This window comes from Cnephaeus nilssonii, assembly GCF_951640355.1.
Source record: "Cnephaeus nilssonii genome assembly, chromosome: X".
In the NCBI taxonomy this organism is placed as follows: Eukaryota; Metazoa; Chordata; class Mammalia; order Chiroptera; family Vespertilionidae; genus Cnephaeus; species Cnephaeus nilssonii.
This window is the reverse complement of record NC_137071.1, coordinates 46,358,454-46,374,137: the sequence shown is the minus strand read 5'-3', so window position 1 is coordinate 46,374,137 and position 15,684 is coordinate 46,358,454. Positions and strand designations below refer to the sequence as shown.

Sequence of the window (15,684 nt, the reverse complement as noted above, 5' to 3'; positions counted from 1 at the left end):
AGAGACAAAGAATGAGGCCTCTGGGATGTAGGCTGCTTGGATCTTACTTGATGGCAACTCCTTTTAGCTCGTTCTGGAGCATAGGCTCTCTGTTTCACTGGAACCCACTCAGGCTCTAGCTGGGGACTCAGTCCAGCCCCATCCAGCTCCAGACACCTGTGCCCTCCCATCCATGCTCTGCCCCACTACCTGAGCCAGGCTCAGAGTTCGCTGCCCTCATCTCTGCCCTCCCCCCAAACCAAACCCCTGGCAACCTCCCTCACAAGGTTCTCTTTGGGTACATTATTCCCTCCAAACCAGAGACCCGAAAGCATCTGACTTAGACTTTACCAAGTGTTCTTCACAAGGAATTCCCCTGTCTCCAAAATCATCAGCATTAGTTGCCAGAAAGAAGCCTTAACTTTGGGTCCCAGGATACCTTTGGCTGAAATATATCCACTGGCTCACCTGGCCCCCATTGCAGCCAGGAGCACCCATCAGAGAGATGCCAAGCAGGGGTCAGTGAAGCCTGGGGACAGGAATGGTCCTTAGTCTTCAACTCAGGTAAGGACTGAGTCTGTGGCCTAGATCAGAGCTGAATCTGTAGCTGGGCTCAGTCTGTGGCTAGGGTATGGAAGTTTTTTAGGTTGCAAGCAACAGAATTCAACTGGCTAACTTGGGCAAAAAGTCAGATATTGGGTTGTTTTTTTAGAATTGATGTAAACATGACTCAGTTCCAATGTTCCTGGTCTCCCTGTCTCCTTTCAAGTTTCAAATCTCTAGGAAAGGAGTCCAATTGGCCCAGCCTAGGTAAAGAATCTCTGCTCCAGTTTCAGTCAAGTTAGCCATAATGCAGGGCCACACAATGCCGGTGGAAATGCTGGAGAAAGCAATTTGGCACCATCTACTAAAATTAAAAAGATATGCATCATTTGACCTAGCAATTCTACTTTTGTGACATGATTCCATGAAAATGAAGGCCCTGGCACCTAAGGACCTATAAGTACAAAGATGTGTGTAGCAGCATTGTTCATAGTATTTAAACACCCCTGAAAATCCTAATTATCTATCAGTAGTTGATAGTTGAATAGATTATGGCACACCCACATCATGAAATACTAGGCAGTCATTGAAAATTAGAGTCATACCAGTTGTTTTCAGGTGGTGTTATTTTCTTTTTTTGTTGTTTAGGATTTGACCATCTCTCTTTTTTATTTTCAGTTTTCAATTAGAGTTTGCATTCAATATTATTTTGTATTAGTTTTAGGTGTACAGTATAGTGGTTAGACAGTCATATACTTTCAAAGTACCCCCCCCCCATATTTCCAGTACTCACCTGGCACCATACATAGTTATTGCAATTATATTACATATGCTGTACTTCATTTTATTTTTATTTTTGCACTCCTTTTCCACAGAATTTACTTTATACCTATTATACCAAACAGCATTTTAAACACTTACATATAAACTCACTAATAAGATAAAACAAAGACAAAAACATTTATCTTGTGACAAACAAGATACACCATCACTTATAGTCTTCAAACATTATTGCACTTTAACTTTCATAGTTTCATAATATATTATGAAATCTGCAGGCAACTAGTTTTAACAAATTAAAGAACACTTTTAAGCAGACATGACTGCCCTACATTGTTTATTAGGTAAGAATTTGACAAACATTACTTATATTAGGAGTAAAGGTGGAGCTGGAGAGTATTGAGATTTCTCCAAGCTGCACGGGGAGAATCACCAATAGTGTGGTGGAACTCGTGTCCCTTTCCAAGGCCACGGCTTTTGCAGCCTTCAGATGTCAGCCCTCTCATCTCTCTGTGCTTGTTGGACTGGTTTGGTGATCCAATAGGTATTAGGATTCCTTCTGATAGCTTTGTAGAATGGATCCATGAGGATAACCTCAAAGAATTTGTATGTGGAATCTTCACCAACCCAGTAAGAATTTAGGATGCTCAGAGCCCCACAGCGGTGTCCAGCTCACTCCTCAGCATCAGACTGAAGACTTCAATTAAACTTTAGCTGGTTAACACCACGATGGACAGGCTTGCTGTAGGTTGCACCATTAGGAACAAGGTATTTGCAGCCACCTCTGTGCACACAAATCCAATATATGGCATAACCTTGTTTGGTCTTTTATTCCAGCCTGTGAGCTTTATCGACCAGGTGGGGCTGGGGCCCTGTGGAGTGCAGAGAGATGGCTGTAGTGCCAACAGTCTACCCTGAGAAGGAAGCACATTACATCAGATTACTTCTTTCTCCATAGCTCCTGGATGTATTTGTAAGCATCCATCTTGGCTTATCTCTGAAACAAAACTGATGGCTGTGGCCAGACTGAAAAGCCCCATGCTGTACTTTACATCCTCATGACTATTTTCTATCATTCTGTACTTCTTAATCACTTTACCTTTTTCACCCTGTCCCCTAAACCCCCTCCCCTCTGGCAACCACTAGTCTGTTCTCTGTGTCTATGAGTCTGTTTCTATTTTGTTTGTTTGTTTAATTTGTTCTTTAGATTCCACAAATAAATGAAATCTTATGGTATTTGCCTTTCTCTGTCTGACTTATTTCACTTAGCATAATACCCTCTAGGTCCATCCATGCTGTCACAATGTTAAGATTTCATTCTTTTTTTTATGGCCAAGTAATATTCCATTGTATTCCTGTATCACCACTTTAAAAAAATATATTCTTTATTGTTTAACGTATGACATGGGTCTTCTTTTCCCCCCATTGACCTCTCCCCAGACACTCCCACCCCCCAGCACGTGCCCTCACCCACCTACTGTCTATGTCCATTGGTTATGCTCATATGCATGCATACAAGTCCTTTGGTTGATCACTTAACCCCTCACCACCCGCCCCCGCCTTCCCTCATAGGTTGGACAGTATGTTTGATGCTTCTATGTCTCTGGTTCTATTTTTGTTCATCAGTTTATGTTGTTCATTATATTCTACCAATGAGTGATATCATGTGATATTTATCTTTCTCTGACTGGCTAATTTCACTTAGCATAATGCTCTCTAGTTCCAACCATGCTCTTGCAAATGGTAAGAGTTCCTTCTTTTTTACAGCAGCATAGTATTCCATTGTGCAGATGTACCACAGTTTTCTAATCCACTCATCTGCTGATGGGCACCTAAGCTATTTCCAAATCTCAGCTATTGTAAATTGCTCTGCTATGCACATAGGGGTGCATATATCCTTTCTGATAGGTGTTTATGTTTTCTTGGGATATATTCTTAGAAGTGGGATTACTGGGTCAAATGGGAGTACTATTTTTAATTCTTTGAGGAAGCTCCATACCTTTTTCCACAGTGCTGCACCAGTCTGCATTCCCACCAGCAGTACAAAAGGGTTCCTTTTTCTCTGCATCCTCTCCAGAACTTGTCCTTTGTTGATTTGTTGATGATAGCCATTCTGATAGGTGTGAGGTGGTACCTCATTGTCATTTTAATTTGCATCTCTCAGATGATTAGTGACTTTGAGCATGTTTTCATACGTCTCTTGGCCTTCTGTATGTCCACTTTAAAAAAGTATCTATTTAAGTCCTTTGCCCATTTTTTTGATTGGATTGCTTATCTTCCTTTTGTTAAGTTGTATGAGGTCAGTATAAATTTTGGAGATTATACCCTTATCGGAGATAACATTGGCAAATATGTTCTCCCATGCAGTGGGCTTTCTTGTTGTTTTGTTGATGGTTTCTTTTGCTGTGCAGAACCTTTTTATTTTGATGTAGTTTCATTTGTTTATTTTCTCCTTAGTTTCCATTGTCCTGGGAGCTGTATTGGTAAACATATTGCTACGACATATGTCTGCCTATGGATTCTTCTAGGATTTTTTATGGTTTCCCGTCTTCTGTTCAAGTCCTTTATCCATTTTGAATTTATTTTTGTGTATGGTATAAGTTGGTGGTCTAGTTTAATTTTTTTGCATGCATCTGTCCATTTTTCCCTACACCATTTATTGAAGAGACTGTCTTGACTCCATTGTATGTATGCTCTTGCCTTCTTTTTCAAATATTAATTGAGCATAATGGCTTGTGTTGATTTCTGGGTTCTCTGTTCTGTTCCACTGATATATATGTCTGTTCTTGTGTTGGTACCAGGCAGTTTTGAGAACAGTGGCTTTGTATTATAGCTTGATATCTGGTATTGTGTACCACCACTTTTTTATCCACTCATATATTGATGGGCACTTGGGTTGCTTCTATATCTTGGCTATTGTAAATAATGCTGCAATGAGCATAGGAGTGCATACAGTCTTTTGAATTAATATTTTGGGTTTCCTTGGATAATTTAACCAGAAGTGGAATCACTGGGTCATAAGTCAGTTCTGTTTTTTTAATTTTTGAGGAAACTCCATATTGCTTTCCCCTGTGGCTGTTCCAATTTGCATTCCCAACAATGCCCCAGGGTTCCCTTCTCTCCACAGCCTTGCCAACACTGTTGCTTGCTGATTTATTAATGGTAACCTTTCTGATACTTATGTGGTGATAGCTTATTGTTTTGTTTTTATTTACCTGATGATTGGAGATGTTGAGCATCTTTTCATATGTCTATTGGCCATCTTTATGTCCTCTTTGGAGAAGTGTCTGTTCAGGTCCTCTGCCCATTTAAAAAAAAATGGATTGTTTCTGTGGTGTTGAGTTGTGTGACTTCTTTATAAATTTTGGATATTAACCCCTTATTGGATGTATCATTGGTGAATATTTTCCAATAGGTAGGTTGTCTTTTCATTTTGTTGATGGTTTCCTTTGTTGTGCAAACACTTTTTAGTTTAATGTAGTCACATTTGCTTATTTTTTCTTTGGTTTCCCTTCCTAAGGAGATATATCAAAAAATATATTGCTAGGAGAAATGTCAGAGATTTTACTGCCTGTTTTCTTCTAGGAGTTTTATGGTTTTGAGTCTTACATTTAAGTCTTTTATCCATTTTGAGTTTGTTCTTGGATATGGTGAATGGAGGTCCTCTAGTTTCACTTTTTGCATGTATCTGTCCAATTTTTCCGACACTATTTATTGAAGAAATTGTCATTACCCCATTGTATATTCTTGCCTCTTTTGTCATATATTAGTTGACCATATTGGTGTGGGTTGATTTCTGATCTGTGTTTTGTTCCATTGTTCTATCAGACTGTTCTTGTGCCAATACCATGCTGTTTCAACTACTATGGCCTTGTAGTATAGTTTGATATCAGATAGCATGCTTCCAACTTTGTTCTTTCAAAATATTGGTGTGGCTATTCAGGATCTTTTGCAGTTCCATATAAATTTTTGGATTTTGGAAGTGGGTCTTCTGAGGCCTGCCAATAGCCATGTAAAAGATCTTAGATGTGGAAATCCCACCCCAAATGAGCCTGCAAGTGAGATTGCAACCCCAGATGACAGCTTGAGTACAACCCCATGAGAGATTGATCCAGAGGCACCCAGCTAAGCCATTAATAGATTCCTGACTCACAGAGACTATTATATAATAAGTGTTTGTTTTATGTAAATTTTAAATTGCTAAGTTTGGGGGCAATTTGTTATGCAGCAATAGATAGCTAGTACATATTCTTTGATGCAGAAATTTCATTTCAATATACATATGCTAGAGCAGTTTTTCCCCCCAATTTTTTCACATCAATGCATATGTTTAAATTGATAATATGTATACCAGCTCACTAGGATGAACCCAGTCTGCTCTTAGCCAGAGACAACAGTCTTCAGGGTAGCAGTAAGTCAGATCCATCTTCCTGGAAGATTAAGAGGATCAATATATAAGATCATCCATTACGTAGCTGGGAAGCTCTGCCCAAGAGAAACTCTTCCATATGGCCACAAGGAACCATGTTCATTAAATCTCTATAATGGCACAAAACAGAAACAACCCAAGTCCATCAGGAGGGAAAGAGAGGAAAGAAATTGGATAATTCATGCAACAGAAGTCCATACAATAATATATTATAGTAATATCATGTTGGAAAATTTATACAATAGTATTCAGCAGTTAAAATACATGACCTAAATTTAAATATATGAAACTGATAAATTTCTAAAAGAATAAGTAAAAATGTAAGCTTCAAAGGATGTATTTATTATGATACAATTTACAGAATTTAAAATGCATAAAATAATAATGTGTATTGGTTACAGATACTTACATATGTAGAAAAGGAAAAACAACTATGGTCAGAAGGAAAAGTCTAAATGGTGCTTCTTTGGGGAAAAGAAGTAAGATGAATAGGATAAAGTGAGGGCTTCAACTGTAATATTTTGCTTCAAAAGCAGAAGGATCTGAAGATCTGCAGAAAATAAAATTTGCTCAATCTCTGTGATAGTTATGTGGAAATGTGCATTTTATACTAGGTACTTATCTGTATGTTTGAAATATTTTAAATATTTGTAATTAAAATGTATTCTTTCTTGTCTGGCCAGTGTAACTCAGTGATTGAGTGTCAACCCATGAACCAAGAGGTTGCTGCTTTGATTCCTGGTCAGGGCACATGCCTAGGTTATGGGCTTGATCCTCAGTAGGGGGAGTGCAGGTGGCAGCCAATCAATGTTCTGCTCTCACATCACATCGATGTTTCTATCTCTTCCTTCTCCCTCTCTCTCTAAAAAAAATTAAAAAAATCAATAAAAGCATATTTTTAAAAAATGCATTATTTCTTGAGTACATGAATACATATACATTAGAGCAAACTTATTAATCTTATTAATTGTATTGTTCAATCTTTCTATATCCTAATTTATTAGTCTATTTGATCTATCTATACCATAACAACGGTGGCTAAGTCTCCCTCTATAATTGCAGACTTTCTGATATCTTTGTATTTATAACAGTTTTGCCTCATATACTTTGAAATTACATTGTTTGGCATGTAAATTTTAGCAACTATATCTTCTTGGTAAATGAAGCAATCTGTTTTGTTCTCGTTAATGCTTTTTAGTTTGAGTTCTTTATTTTTCCTATATTAACATTAACATTACTATATCTCTTCCTTTCTTTCCTTTCTTCCTTCTTCCCTTCTCTTTCTTTCTTTTTTAAAAACTTTTTTTCTGCCCTGGCTGGTTTGAACGTGGTTAGAGTGTCTGCCCAGGGACCTAAGAGTGGTGAGTTTGATTTTCTGTCAAGAGTACCTCTGTTGCAGGTTCAATCCGTGTTTCTTTCTCTCCCTCTCCCCACTCCCTTCCACTTTCTCTAAAAATCAATGGGAAAATATCCTCATTCCTGGGGTGAAGATTTAAAAAAATGTTTTCCTCCCCCTCCCTCCACCTTCCCTCCCTTTCTATGCTTTTCCTTCCTTCCTTTCTGTCAGTGTTTAACTGCTGCATATTTTCCATTCTTATTTTTGTTTTAGGTGAAATTCATATAAACAGCATATAACTAGATTTCTGAAAATGAAATGCTCAAAATGAGATTTTGATTTTTTATAGGAGAACCCATGATGCATACTGATATAGTTGGATTTATTCCTGCCCTTTGTCTTTTTTTTTTTTTAACATCCATACTTGTTGCCTCTCTACCCATTTTTGCCCTTTGTTAAACTGAGTTTTTCTCTTCATTCTACATATGTTTTAATGGTTTGAAAGTCATACATCTTACTTTCATTCTGTTGGTACCCCTAAAATTTCTTGTTCTTCTACTATGCATTTTATTTCCAGTCAGAACAAAACTTCACTATTGTTTTGAATCTATTTGCTATTGTTGCAAATATTACAGATACATTGTAAAGTGCAATTTTAAAAAAGAAGTTCAGAGTTCAAATTGTATCAACCCAAAAAGAATGGCTGTAATGTTTTTAAACTGCAGTGTGTTTACCAGAATGCGAACCTGTGCTTGTGCTTCATGATTGATCATTTCTTTTGGATAGAGTAGCTTGATTTTGTGATTAACAACAACAAATTCTACTGTAAACAGCTCAGTTTGCCTCAAGCAGGTAAATAAAACACCTTACTGCAACCTTAAGTATAGTTTCACATTTTTAATACTTCCAATACAAACCATAAGATATAACAGGATATATATTAATATAATTACTTTCACATTGGAATTCATCAGAAAGAATTTGCAGATTTCATTTTATTAAAAGGAAAAAAAAAAAACCAGAAGGGAATATTGCTAAATGATTAACATTTGTTAAAACTGGCTCTTGGTTACATTTCTCACTGTCCTTTTCTGTATCCTTGGCGAATTCATCATTTAAAATGAAATAAAGCTTTTGGGCCCACCCTGATTTGTCTAGAGCAGATGCCACCCCCGCCACATCTCGGGGGCGGCCCCAGCTATAGCCACCGTCACTTCCGCCGCCGCCTGCCCGCTGTTATCTGGCTGAGGAGGAGCCAGACCCGGAGCAGCAGCGGCTTTGGCGGTCTTGGCGGTCGGAGGTCCAGAGCACCAGGGCGCGAGGGTGTCCAGACTGGTGAGTGAAAGGCTGTAGACGTCCTGCATTCATCCAGACAGGGCGGTGGGGCGACTGGCCGGGCCCGGGGAGAGAATCTGGAGGAGCTCTAGCTCGCAGATTTTCCGGCTCGCCCCTCGGGAAGGGGTGGGGCATTCGCAGGACCTGACTGCAGTGGGAGGCCTGTGTCCTCCATCAGCCTGTTTGGGAGCCCCATCCTCAGCCCCTTTCCTGTGGCGTGGCCCCCCACTCAAGTAGCTTTAATCACTGAGGGGACTAGTGGTCCCAGACTCTCCCACCTCTCCCTGCCTCTCCTCCCTTCTCAGCCCCTTTGCAGCTCCCATTTTGCATTTGGTTTGCTGAATGTAAATTGTTAAGATTTTTAGGTAAATATCTTTTTTTGTTAGAAAAAAACAAATTATTCCCAGGGGAAAACTATTCCCCCAATCAGTTCTTTCCCCCTTTCCCTGCCACATTGGTTTGGATTTGCCATTTGAGCCGATAATGTTTTCCTGGCTCTCATTTTGACATTGCAGCCTGCTCCCCCTCCCCTTACCTCTCCCTCTACCTCCCGGTGTCTTCCCATCCCCCTCCCGTGTCTCTCGCATGCAAGGACACACACAAGAACGTACATACACACACATGCACGACCGTGGGTGCACACATAGAAACATTTCATTGAAGCTACCACCCCCCCGTCAGGACTCAAGGTTCCTGTGTGGCCCTTCCCCCATGCATGCATGGACACACGCTCCAACAGTCACACCCTTCAGTGCCTTTCCCCAGATACACATACATATACACACAACCTCACCTTCCAGGACTGGCCACATACATATATAAGGATATAGTCAGAATGCTGGCTCCTCTTTCATAGGCCCCTTACATACAAATACACCCCACACACCCCTCCCAAATGTTCCCCTCTCCTGTCTACTACGCATGTGCACAGACAGCCCTCTTTTTCTGGTCCCTGCAGTGCACTGTTGCCTTCCATTTTGACGAACACACACACAGTCATGGACACACCTGTCCAGTGCCACCGTACCCTTCCTTGCCTGCTACAGAAACATAAACCCAGGCGTCTCTTCACACATAGAATCACACAACGCACATTCTGTTTCTCTCATACTTATACACGCCCCTGTCCTCTGAAGCCATCCTACCCACAGCTGTCATTTTTATACCCACATCCAGAATGGATCTTATTCTTTATGACACACTTCTTCCCAATGCTACTGTCACCTGCACCTTCCCCCTACAAACACAGCCATCTCTCCATTGCATGATTGCTGTTCCCCTTCCACCTGTCCTTCTGCTTCTGATAGACAGGTATGCACTCAGTGCACACACAGTGATCTATATTTTCTACCCTATTCCAATTCACAATTCTCCTGTATGTCTGCCGGGCTCAGAAAAATGCAGACACTCCATAAAAACCCACAGCAGTCTTTCCTCTTCCCATGTTGGCACAATTCCACAGTTCTTCACCCACCCAACCAGCGTCCCGTCACCCCCCCTCCCCATCTTCTGTCAGATTCTCCCCTCAATTTCACTATCCTATAAACCCAGTTTTGTAATGATTTTGCCAACATTAAAAATGTATTCCAGTCTACACCTGACAGTCGCTGGAATGCTACTCCAGGCTTTAAAAGAAAGTGAAACTAATTTTAAAGGCCCCTTATTCTTTCTGTTACGTGCCTGCTGAAGTGGAAAGAAATCTCCCTGCTCCTTTATTCTGAACTGATTTGACCTTCCCATCTCCAAAATGTGTACAGGGAGCAGGAGCCTTTCCACTTGAGCCCCAGCTTTATTGTAAATCCTCCTAAGTCAGAGCAGTGGGTCAGGAATCTAGCAAGCCTCTGTGGCCCAAGCCAGCAGCAGGGTATCAGTCCCATACAGGAAGGAGGTATGGAAGAATGCATGCCTATGTCAGTTTCAGGCCATCCACGAGCCAGCAGGAAAGAATTTCCAGCCAGAGAAAGACGACATCCGAAGTCCCAATGCACAGATCAGCCCCCAGTCAAACCACCAAGAGGAGCCGATCGCCATTTTCCACCAATCGTCATCGTTGGGATGACAGTGAGAATTCAGGAAGCAGCCTGAATGTTGATAATGAGGACTACTCCAGGTACCCGCCCAGAGAGTACAGGGGTCTGGGTAGCAGAAGAGGAATGGCTTATGGACATATTGACTCTTTCGGGGCAGATGATAGTGAGGAGGAGGGGGCTGGGCCTGTGGAGCGAGTGCCAGTGAGAGGGAAAGCTGGCAAGTTTAAAGGTGATAAGCTGTATGACCCAGAGAAAGGGGCAAGGTCTTTGGTTGGTGTGCCCCCCCAGTTCTCTAGTTTTAACAGTGATGTGAGAAAGGAGCTTGACCCAGCCCCTACAGTGATACGCTCTACTGGCAGAGCTGAGTTCCTGCAGCAAAAGAGCATGGCTCCTCAGACCTCTGCTGCTGACACGAAGTTGGTTACAAAAGGCGACAGCCTGGAGAGGGACAGACAGGAGCAGAATGTACCTGTGCGTCCCAGCAGAGGTCCTGTGATTGTTCGTGCTGGTGGGGAAAGCATCCCTAAGGCTGCAGAGGAACCAGTGGTGAGGCCCAAAATCAGAAATCTGGCCAGTCCAAACTGCGTGAAACCAAAAATATTTTTTGATACTGATGATGATGACGATATGCCACACAGTACTTCCAGGTGGAGGGACACTGCCATCACTGGTGAGTGCCACTTGGGCAGCCGGGCAAGGAGAGGCAGAGGCGAGAGTTCAAGTGGCTACTCTGAGCCGAAGTATCCTGAGGACGAGAGGGAAGCCAGGAACGACCAAGTGAAGCCAGAAAAGGTGCCAAGACGGCGATGTACCATGGCTGACCATGACTTCTGGACATTCAATGATGATTACTACAAATATTGCGATGAAGACTCTGACAGTGACAAAGAGTGGACTGCTGCTTTGCGTCAGAAGCATGGAGACTGGGAGAAAAACCCGTCGTCCAATGGCGAAAGCTGGGAGACTCTACCGGGGAAAGAAGAGCACGAACCTGAGCCAGCCAGAGTGAATACCGGAGTGATTGTCAACGCTGGTGCTAGCCCCAGTGCGAGTGCCATCACTGGCAGCAATGGCAGCAATGAACTTGAAGAAGTTCAAAGACCAGCTCTTCAGGAAGTGGAGCGGGCATTGCCAGAAGAAGGTGAAGTTCCTTGGCTCCAATACAATGAAAATGAGAGCAGCAGTGAGGAGGATAATGATTCTGGTCAGGAGTTTCTGCATCCTGGGGTCTTCATGCTGGATGGCAACAACAACCTCGAAGATGACTCCAGCGTGAGTGAAGACCTAGAAGTGGACTGGAGCCTCTTTGATGGATTTGCAGATGGGTTGGGGGTGGCCGAAGCCATTTCCTATGTGGATCCTCAGTTCCTCACGTACATGGCACTTGAAGAACGCCTGGCACAGGCGATGGAAACGGCCCTCGCACACTTGGAGTCTCTTGCAGTGGACGTGGAGGTGGCCAATCCACCAGCAAGCAAGGAGAGCATCGACAGTCTTCCTGAGATCCTGGTCACTGAAGACCACAGTGCAGTAGGGCAAGAAATGTGTTGCCCCATATGTTGCAGTGAATATGTGAAGGGGGAGGTGGCAACCGAGCTGCCATGCCACCACTATTTCCACAAGCCATGCGTGTCCATCTGGCTTCAGAAGTCCGGCACTTGCCCTGTGTGCCGCTGCATGTTCCCTCCCCAACTTTAAGACCAAGGCTCTTTCCTCCTGGTCTACTGATTTTCCCCATCTGAAACCCACAATACTGCAGGATCCCTCTCAGAATTAACAATTGCAATGAAACCAATCAGTCCATTAATCTAGTATATCAGTTGATTTCTTGTGATCATTTCCAATGTGAAACGGTTGTGTACGATTGCATTAAAAATCATACTGTGTTTTAGAGGTGACAAAGGGAAAACTAAACTTTCTAAATGCTACTTAAGATTGCAATAAGAACATACATTTTCTAACCTGAACATTGAAATCTGTTGCATTTGTTTTTTCAGTAGATATGTTGCTGTTAATTATGATATCAAGTTTATCTGTTAAATATGTCCATAAGGCATCCCCATTTCTGTTGCATGTATGGGTTAATGTTCCTGTAATTACAGTGCCAGAAAAGCTTATTAAAGTTCTTCTTTTGGTTTTACATGCTACAGTGGAATTGTTTGGTTTTGTCTAAAACAATGGTACTAAGTGACTTTTTAAATGGATCCCTTGCATTTGCATCAAAATAGGGTTTTTGGTGTTCCAAATAGTAGAAAAACTAGTTTCCCTGGAAAAACTGACTCTGACAACAGCAAAATTAAGGGTAATTATTTCTAAAAGTAGGAATAAAATATGTGTTTATTAAACTACTGTGGGGCAAAGGCTGCATATAGACTACTCTGTCAGGAAGGAAGGAAACGAGAAAGCATGGTAAAATGAAAGAACAATGGTAGGAGTAAATCCAAACTGAGTGTAGGAGTGAAGGAGTTAAAATCCCCTTTCAGAAAACGGAAACTCCCTTAGGGAATGGGTAACAAATATAAAAAACTGTATGTGGATTATATACCTTAACACAATGACACAAAAGGAATAGAAAAGTATATGCCAGACAAGTGCTGAGGAAAATATACAGGTACCTACCTACACAGTGAACGGGCACTAGCATTTGGCCATATTGGTTTCAGCTCCCTCTTTCCAGTAAAGATAATTTTTTAGGTACAAGAGAAGTTCCTCACCTGTCATATTTATCTTCCTCCACAGAGGTAAGCACTATCCAGGAAATGGTGTGTTTACTTCTTGTCTTTGTTTAAACATATATGTGTGTATACATATGTGTACATATTGATGTATATGTGTGTGTATATAGGTATATCTGCATATATCTATATCTAATGTAGAGTGTTTCTGTTCTTAAATGGACATAATTGATAGAATGTGTGTATTGTTTTATAACTTGATTTTTTCACTCAACTTTGTTTTTGAGATTTAGCTATTTTCATACATGTTGATCTAGTTCATACATTTTAACTGCTGTATACTAAGTATTCATTTGTATGAATTACCACTATTTATCCATTTCTATTGGTGGACATGTAGGTTCTTCCTAGTATTTTGTGGCAGTGAACATACTAACAGATATCTCTGTGCACATGTGTGAGTTTCTCTAGGGGTAAGTATATGGAGATGAAATTTCTGGGTTTTATGGTTGGAAGTAAAATTTTTGGGTCTTAGGGTCTGAGCATCTTCATCCAAACTAGATGTTTCCAAACTGCTTTCCGAAGTGTACTCATTTATGTTCCTCCCAACAGTTTCTGAGAGCTGTTTTCAACTCCAGCAGCCTGGATATTGTTAATGTCTAACCTCACCAGCAACCAGTGACATGGAAATTAACACAACAATGAAACATTGTGTCCATCAGAAAGCAGTGGTTTTTTTGTGTGTGTGATAATATCTAGTTTGGGCTAGGAAGCGAAGAAATGGAACACTCCTGCTGTTGGTGTGAATGTAAACCATAGCAGCCTTTTTGGAGAGCAGTTTGGGGAATTGCTATCTTTCAAAATCTTAAGTGGGGTCTGTCCTTCAGCCTGACTTCAGTACTTGGGTAGTGTGGATTAATACTATGCAGCAGTTAAAAACTGTATGTACTGGTACGGAGAGGTCTCCAAGACATAATGTTAAGTAAAATATGCATGTTGTAGAATACGTACAGTCTTTATGTAAGATAAAAAACAAACTATATACAAAAATGCAAAGAAGTGTCTAGAGGCTACACAGCTAACTAATTGCAGCAGGTACCTCTGGGAAGGGACAGGGGGTTAGGGGAAAAGAGTGAGGAAGGGGGCTTTTGATTTTTTCACATGAAATAATTAATTTGCTTGATTTTTTTACAGTCTCAGTGTATTTTAATGAATATTAACAAAATAAGTAAAATAAAAAATTTCCCAATAAAAAACCCCGAAAGATTATTATTCTCTCACTGCAAGTATGGAAACATGGGTAGAAGCCACAGACCTTTTTTGCTGCACCTGGTCAAGCTGGTATTTATAACTTCGTCCCCCACAGACATTCTGTGTTCCCCTTTGGACTTCTGCCAGCACCTCAGCTGTCATGAGACTCCACAGTCTGTGTGTGACCTTAGAGGCCCTTGCTGGGCGGGGTTGTGGTGGTTTGCCTAATATTAACCTTTACTGTACCAGACAGGCACCACATGAGGAGGTAGGTTAGGGGCACCCAGAGGTCCTGGTTGTCTTCCTGCTCCCGGGCATAACAGGAGCCCTAATTTTCCTTTGAGTCTGAATTAGTCAATCCAAAAAAGGAGACTCCTCCCCAGCGCCTGCAGCCCCTTGCTGGTGATGGAGAAGCCTATCACTATAGAGAGCCCTTCCTGGAGATGAGGCTCTCTCAACAAGGAACGAGACCTGGGCCCCAGGCCCTGAGCAGCTGGGACTTGGGACCTCAGCTAAGCGCATCCAACACTAGTGTTCAGAACCTTAAGTCTGGAGGGAGGAAGTCAGAGGAGCCGGGGTCACCATGTGTTTGCTCCCAGGCTGCTGTGGTGATGACAGTGTGGTCCAAGCTGATGGTGCTGGTGGCCAATAGCTCCTGTGCAGGATGTGGCTGTGTCCTTGGCTGCCCAGTTCCCTTGTCCCTGCCAGCTTCTGATTCTTCAGCCTCCCAGAAAATTTCTCAAGCCCCACTCCCTCATAGCTTTCCAATAAAACTGTTCTGCTTAAATTAACTAGAGTTGGTTTCTGTTGTTGGTAATAAAGAACTCTAAATGGTGCTTGACAATACCATAGGCCACTTTTGTGCCCGTTTTCCTAGTCATATGAGGTATCCCAAATGGCCAAGGGTCAGAAAATTTCTGTTTACAGCTCAGTGGACCTATTATTGGCACCTGGAGCCATCGTTCTAGAACAACAGGCCATGGGGACTGTTACTTACAAAGCAGACTTCTTTTTTTCTTTCTTCATTTTTTCCCATCACCATTTATCGCCTCTATGCTCTCTTCCACTCCCCATGCTCCTCCGCGCAATCACCACACACTGTTGTCCATGTCCATGAGTTCTATCTCTTCTCTCTTTCTTTTTTTTCAAAGTAGTCATTTTTGAGAGTAGGTTATTTGGCGGATTCATTGTAGGTGCCACCCCCCATACTATACTTTTTGGTTTCTGACTGTTGGATAAATAAATAGCCTCACATTTTGGTCACTGATTTGTAGCATAAGCTACTACGTCTTACAAGAGAGCACCTCAGCTTCCTGAGGTGGTCCC

General features: G+C 41.7%; 1 protein-coding gene and 1 pseudogene across 3 annotated transcripts; one reads left to right on the top strand and one right to left on the bottom strand.

Annotated features, from left to right (window-relative positions):
- Positions 1–1,673: 1,673 nt before the first annotated feature.
- On the bottom strand, positions 1,674–2,287 carry LOC307095293 (large ribosomal subunit protein eL15-like; annotated as a pseudogene). Its single transcript has one exon. The product of its transcript is annotated as a large ribosomal subunit protein eL15-like (transcript).
- A 6,009-nt stretch (positions 2,288–8,296) lies between these two features.
- On the top strand, positions 8,297–12,572 carry PJA1 (praja ring finger ubiquitin ligase 1). Of its 2 annotated transcripts, none has more exons than XM_079766029.1 (2): positions 8,297–8,402; positions 10,324–12,572. In XM_079766029.1, the coding sequence occupies exon 2, from the start codon at positions 10,385–10,387 to the stop codon at positions 12,128–12,130; it is 1,746 nt and encodes a 581-aa protein (XP_079622155.1). In that variant the 5' UTR covers positions 8,297–8,402; positions 10,324–10,384; the 3' UTR covers positions 12,131–12,572. The 2 variants fall into 2 exon arrangements, with proteins under 2 accessions (XP_079622155.1, XP_079622154.1); XM_079766028.1 differs by having other exon boundaries at positions 8,298–8,402; positions 10,318–12,572.
- Positions 12,573–15,684: the final 3,112 nt, after the last annotated feature.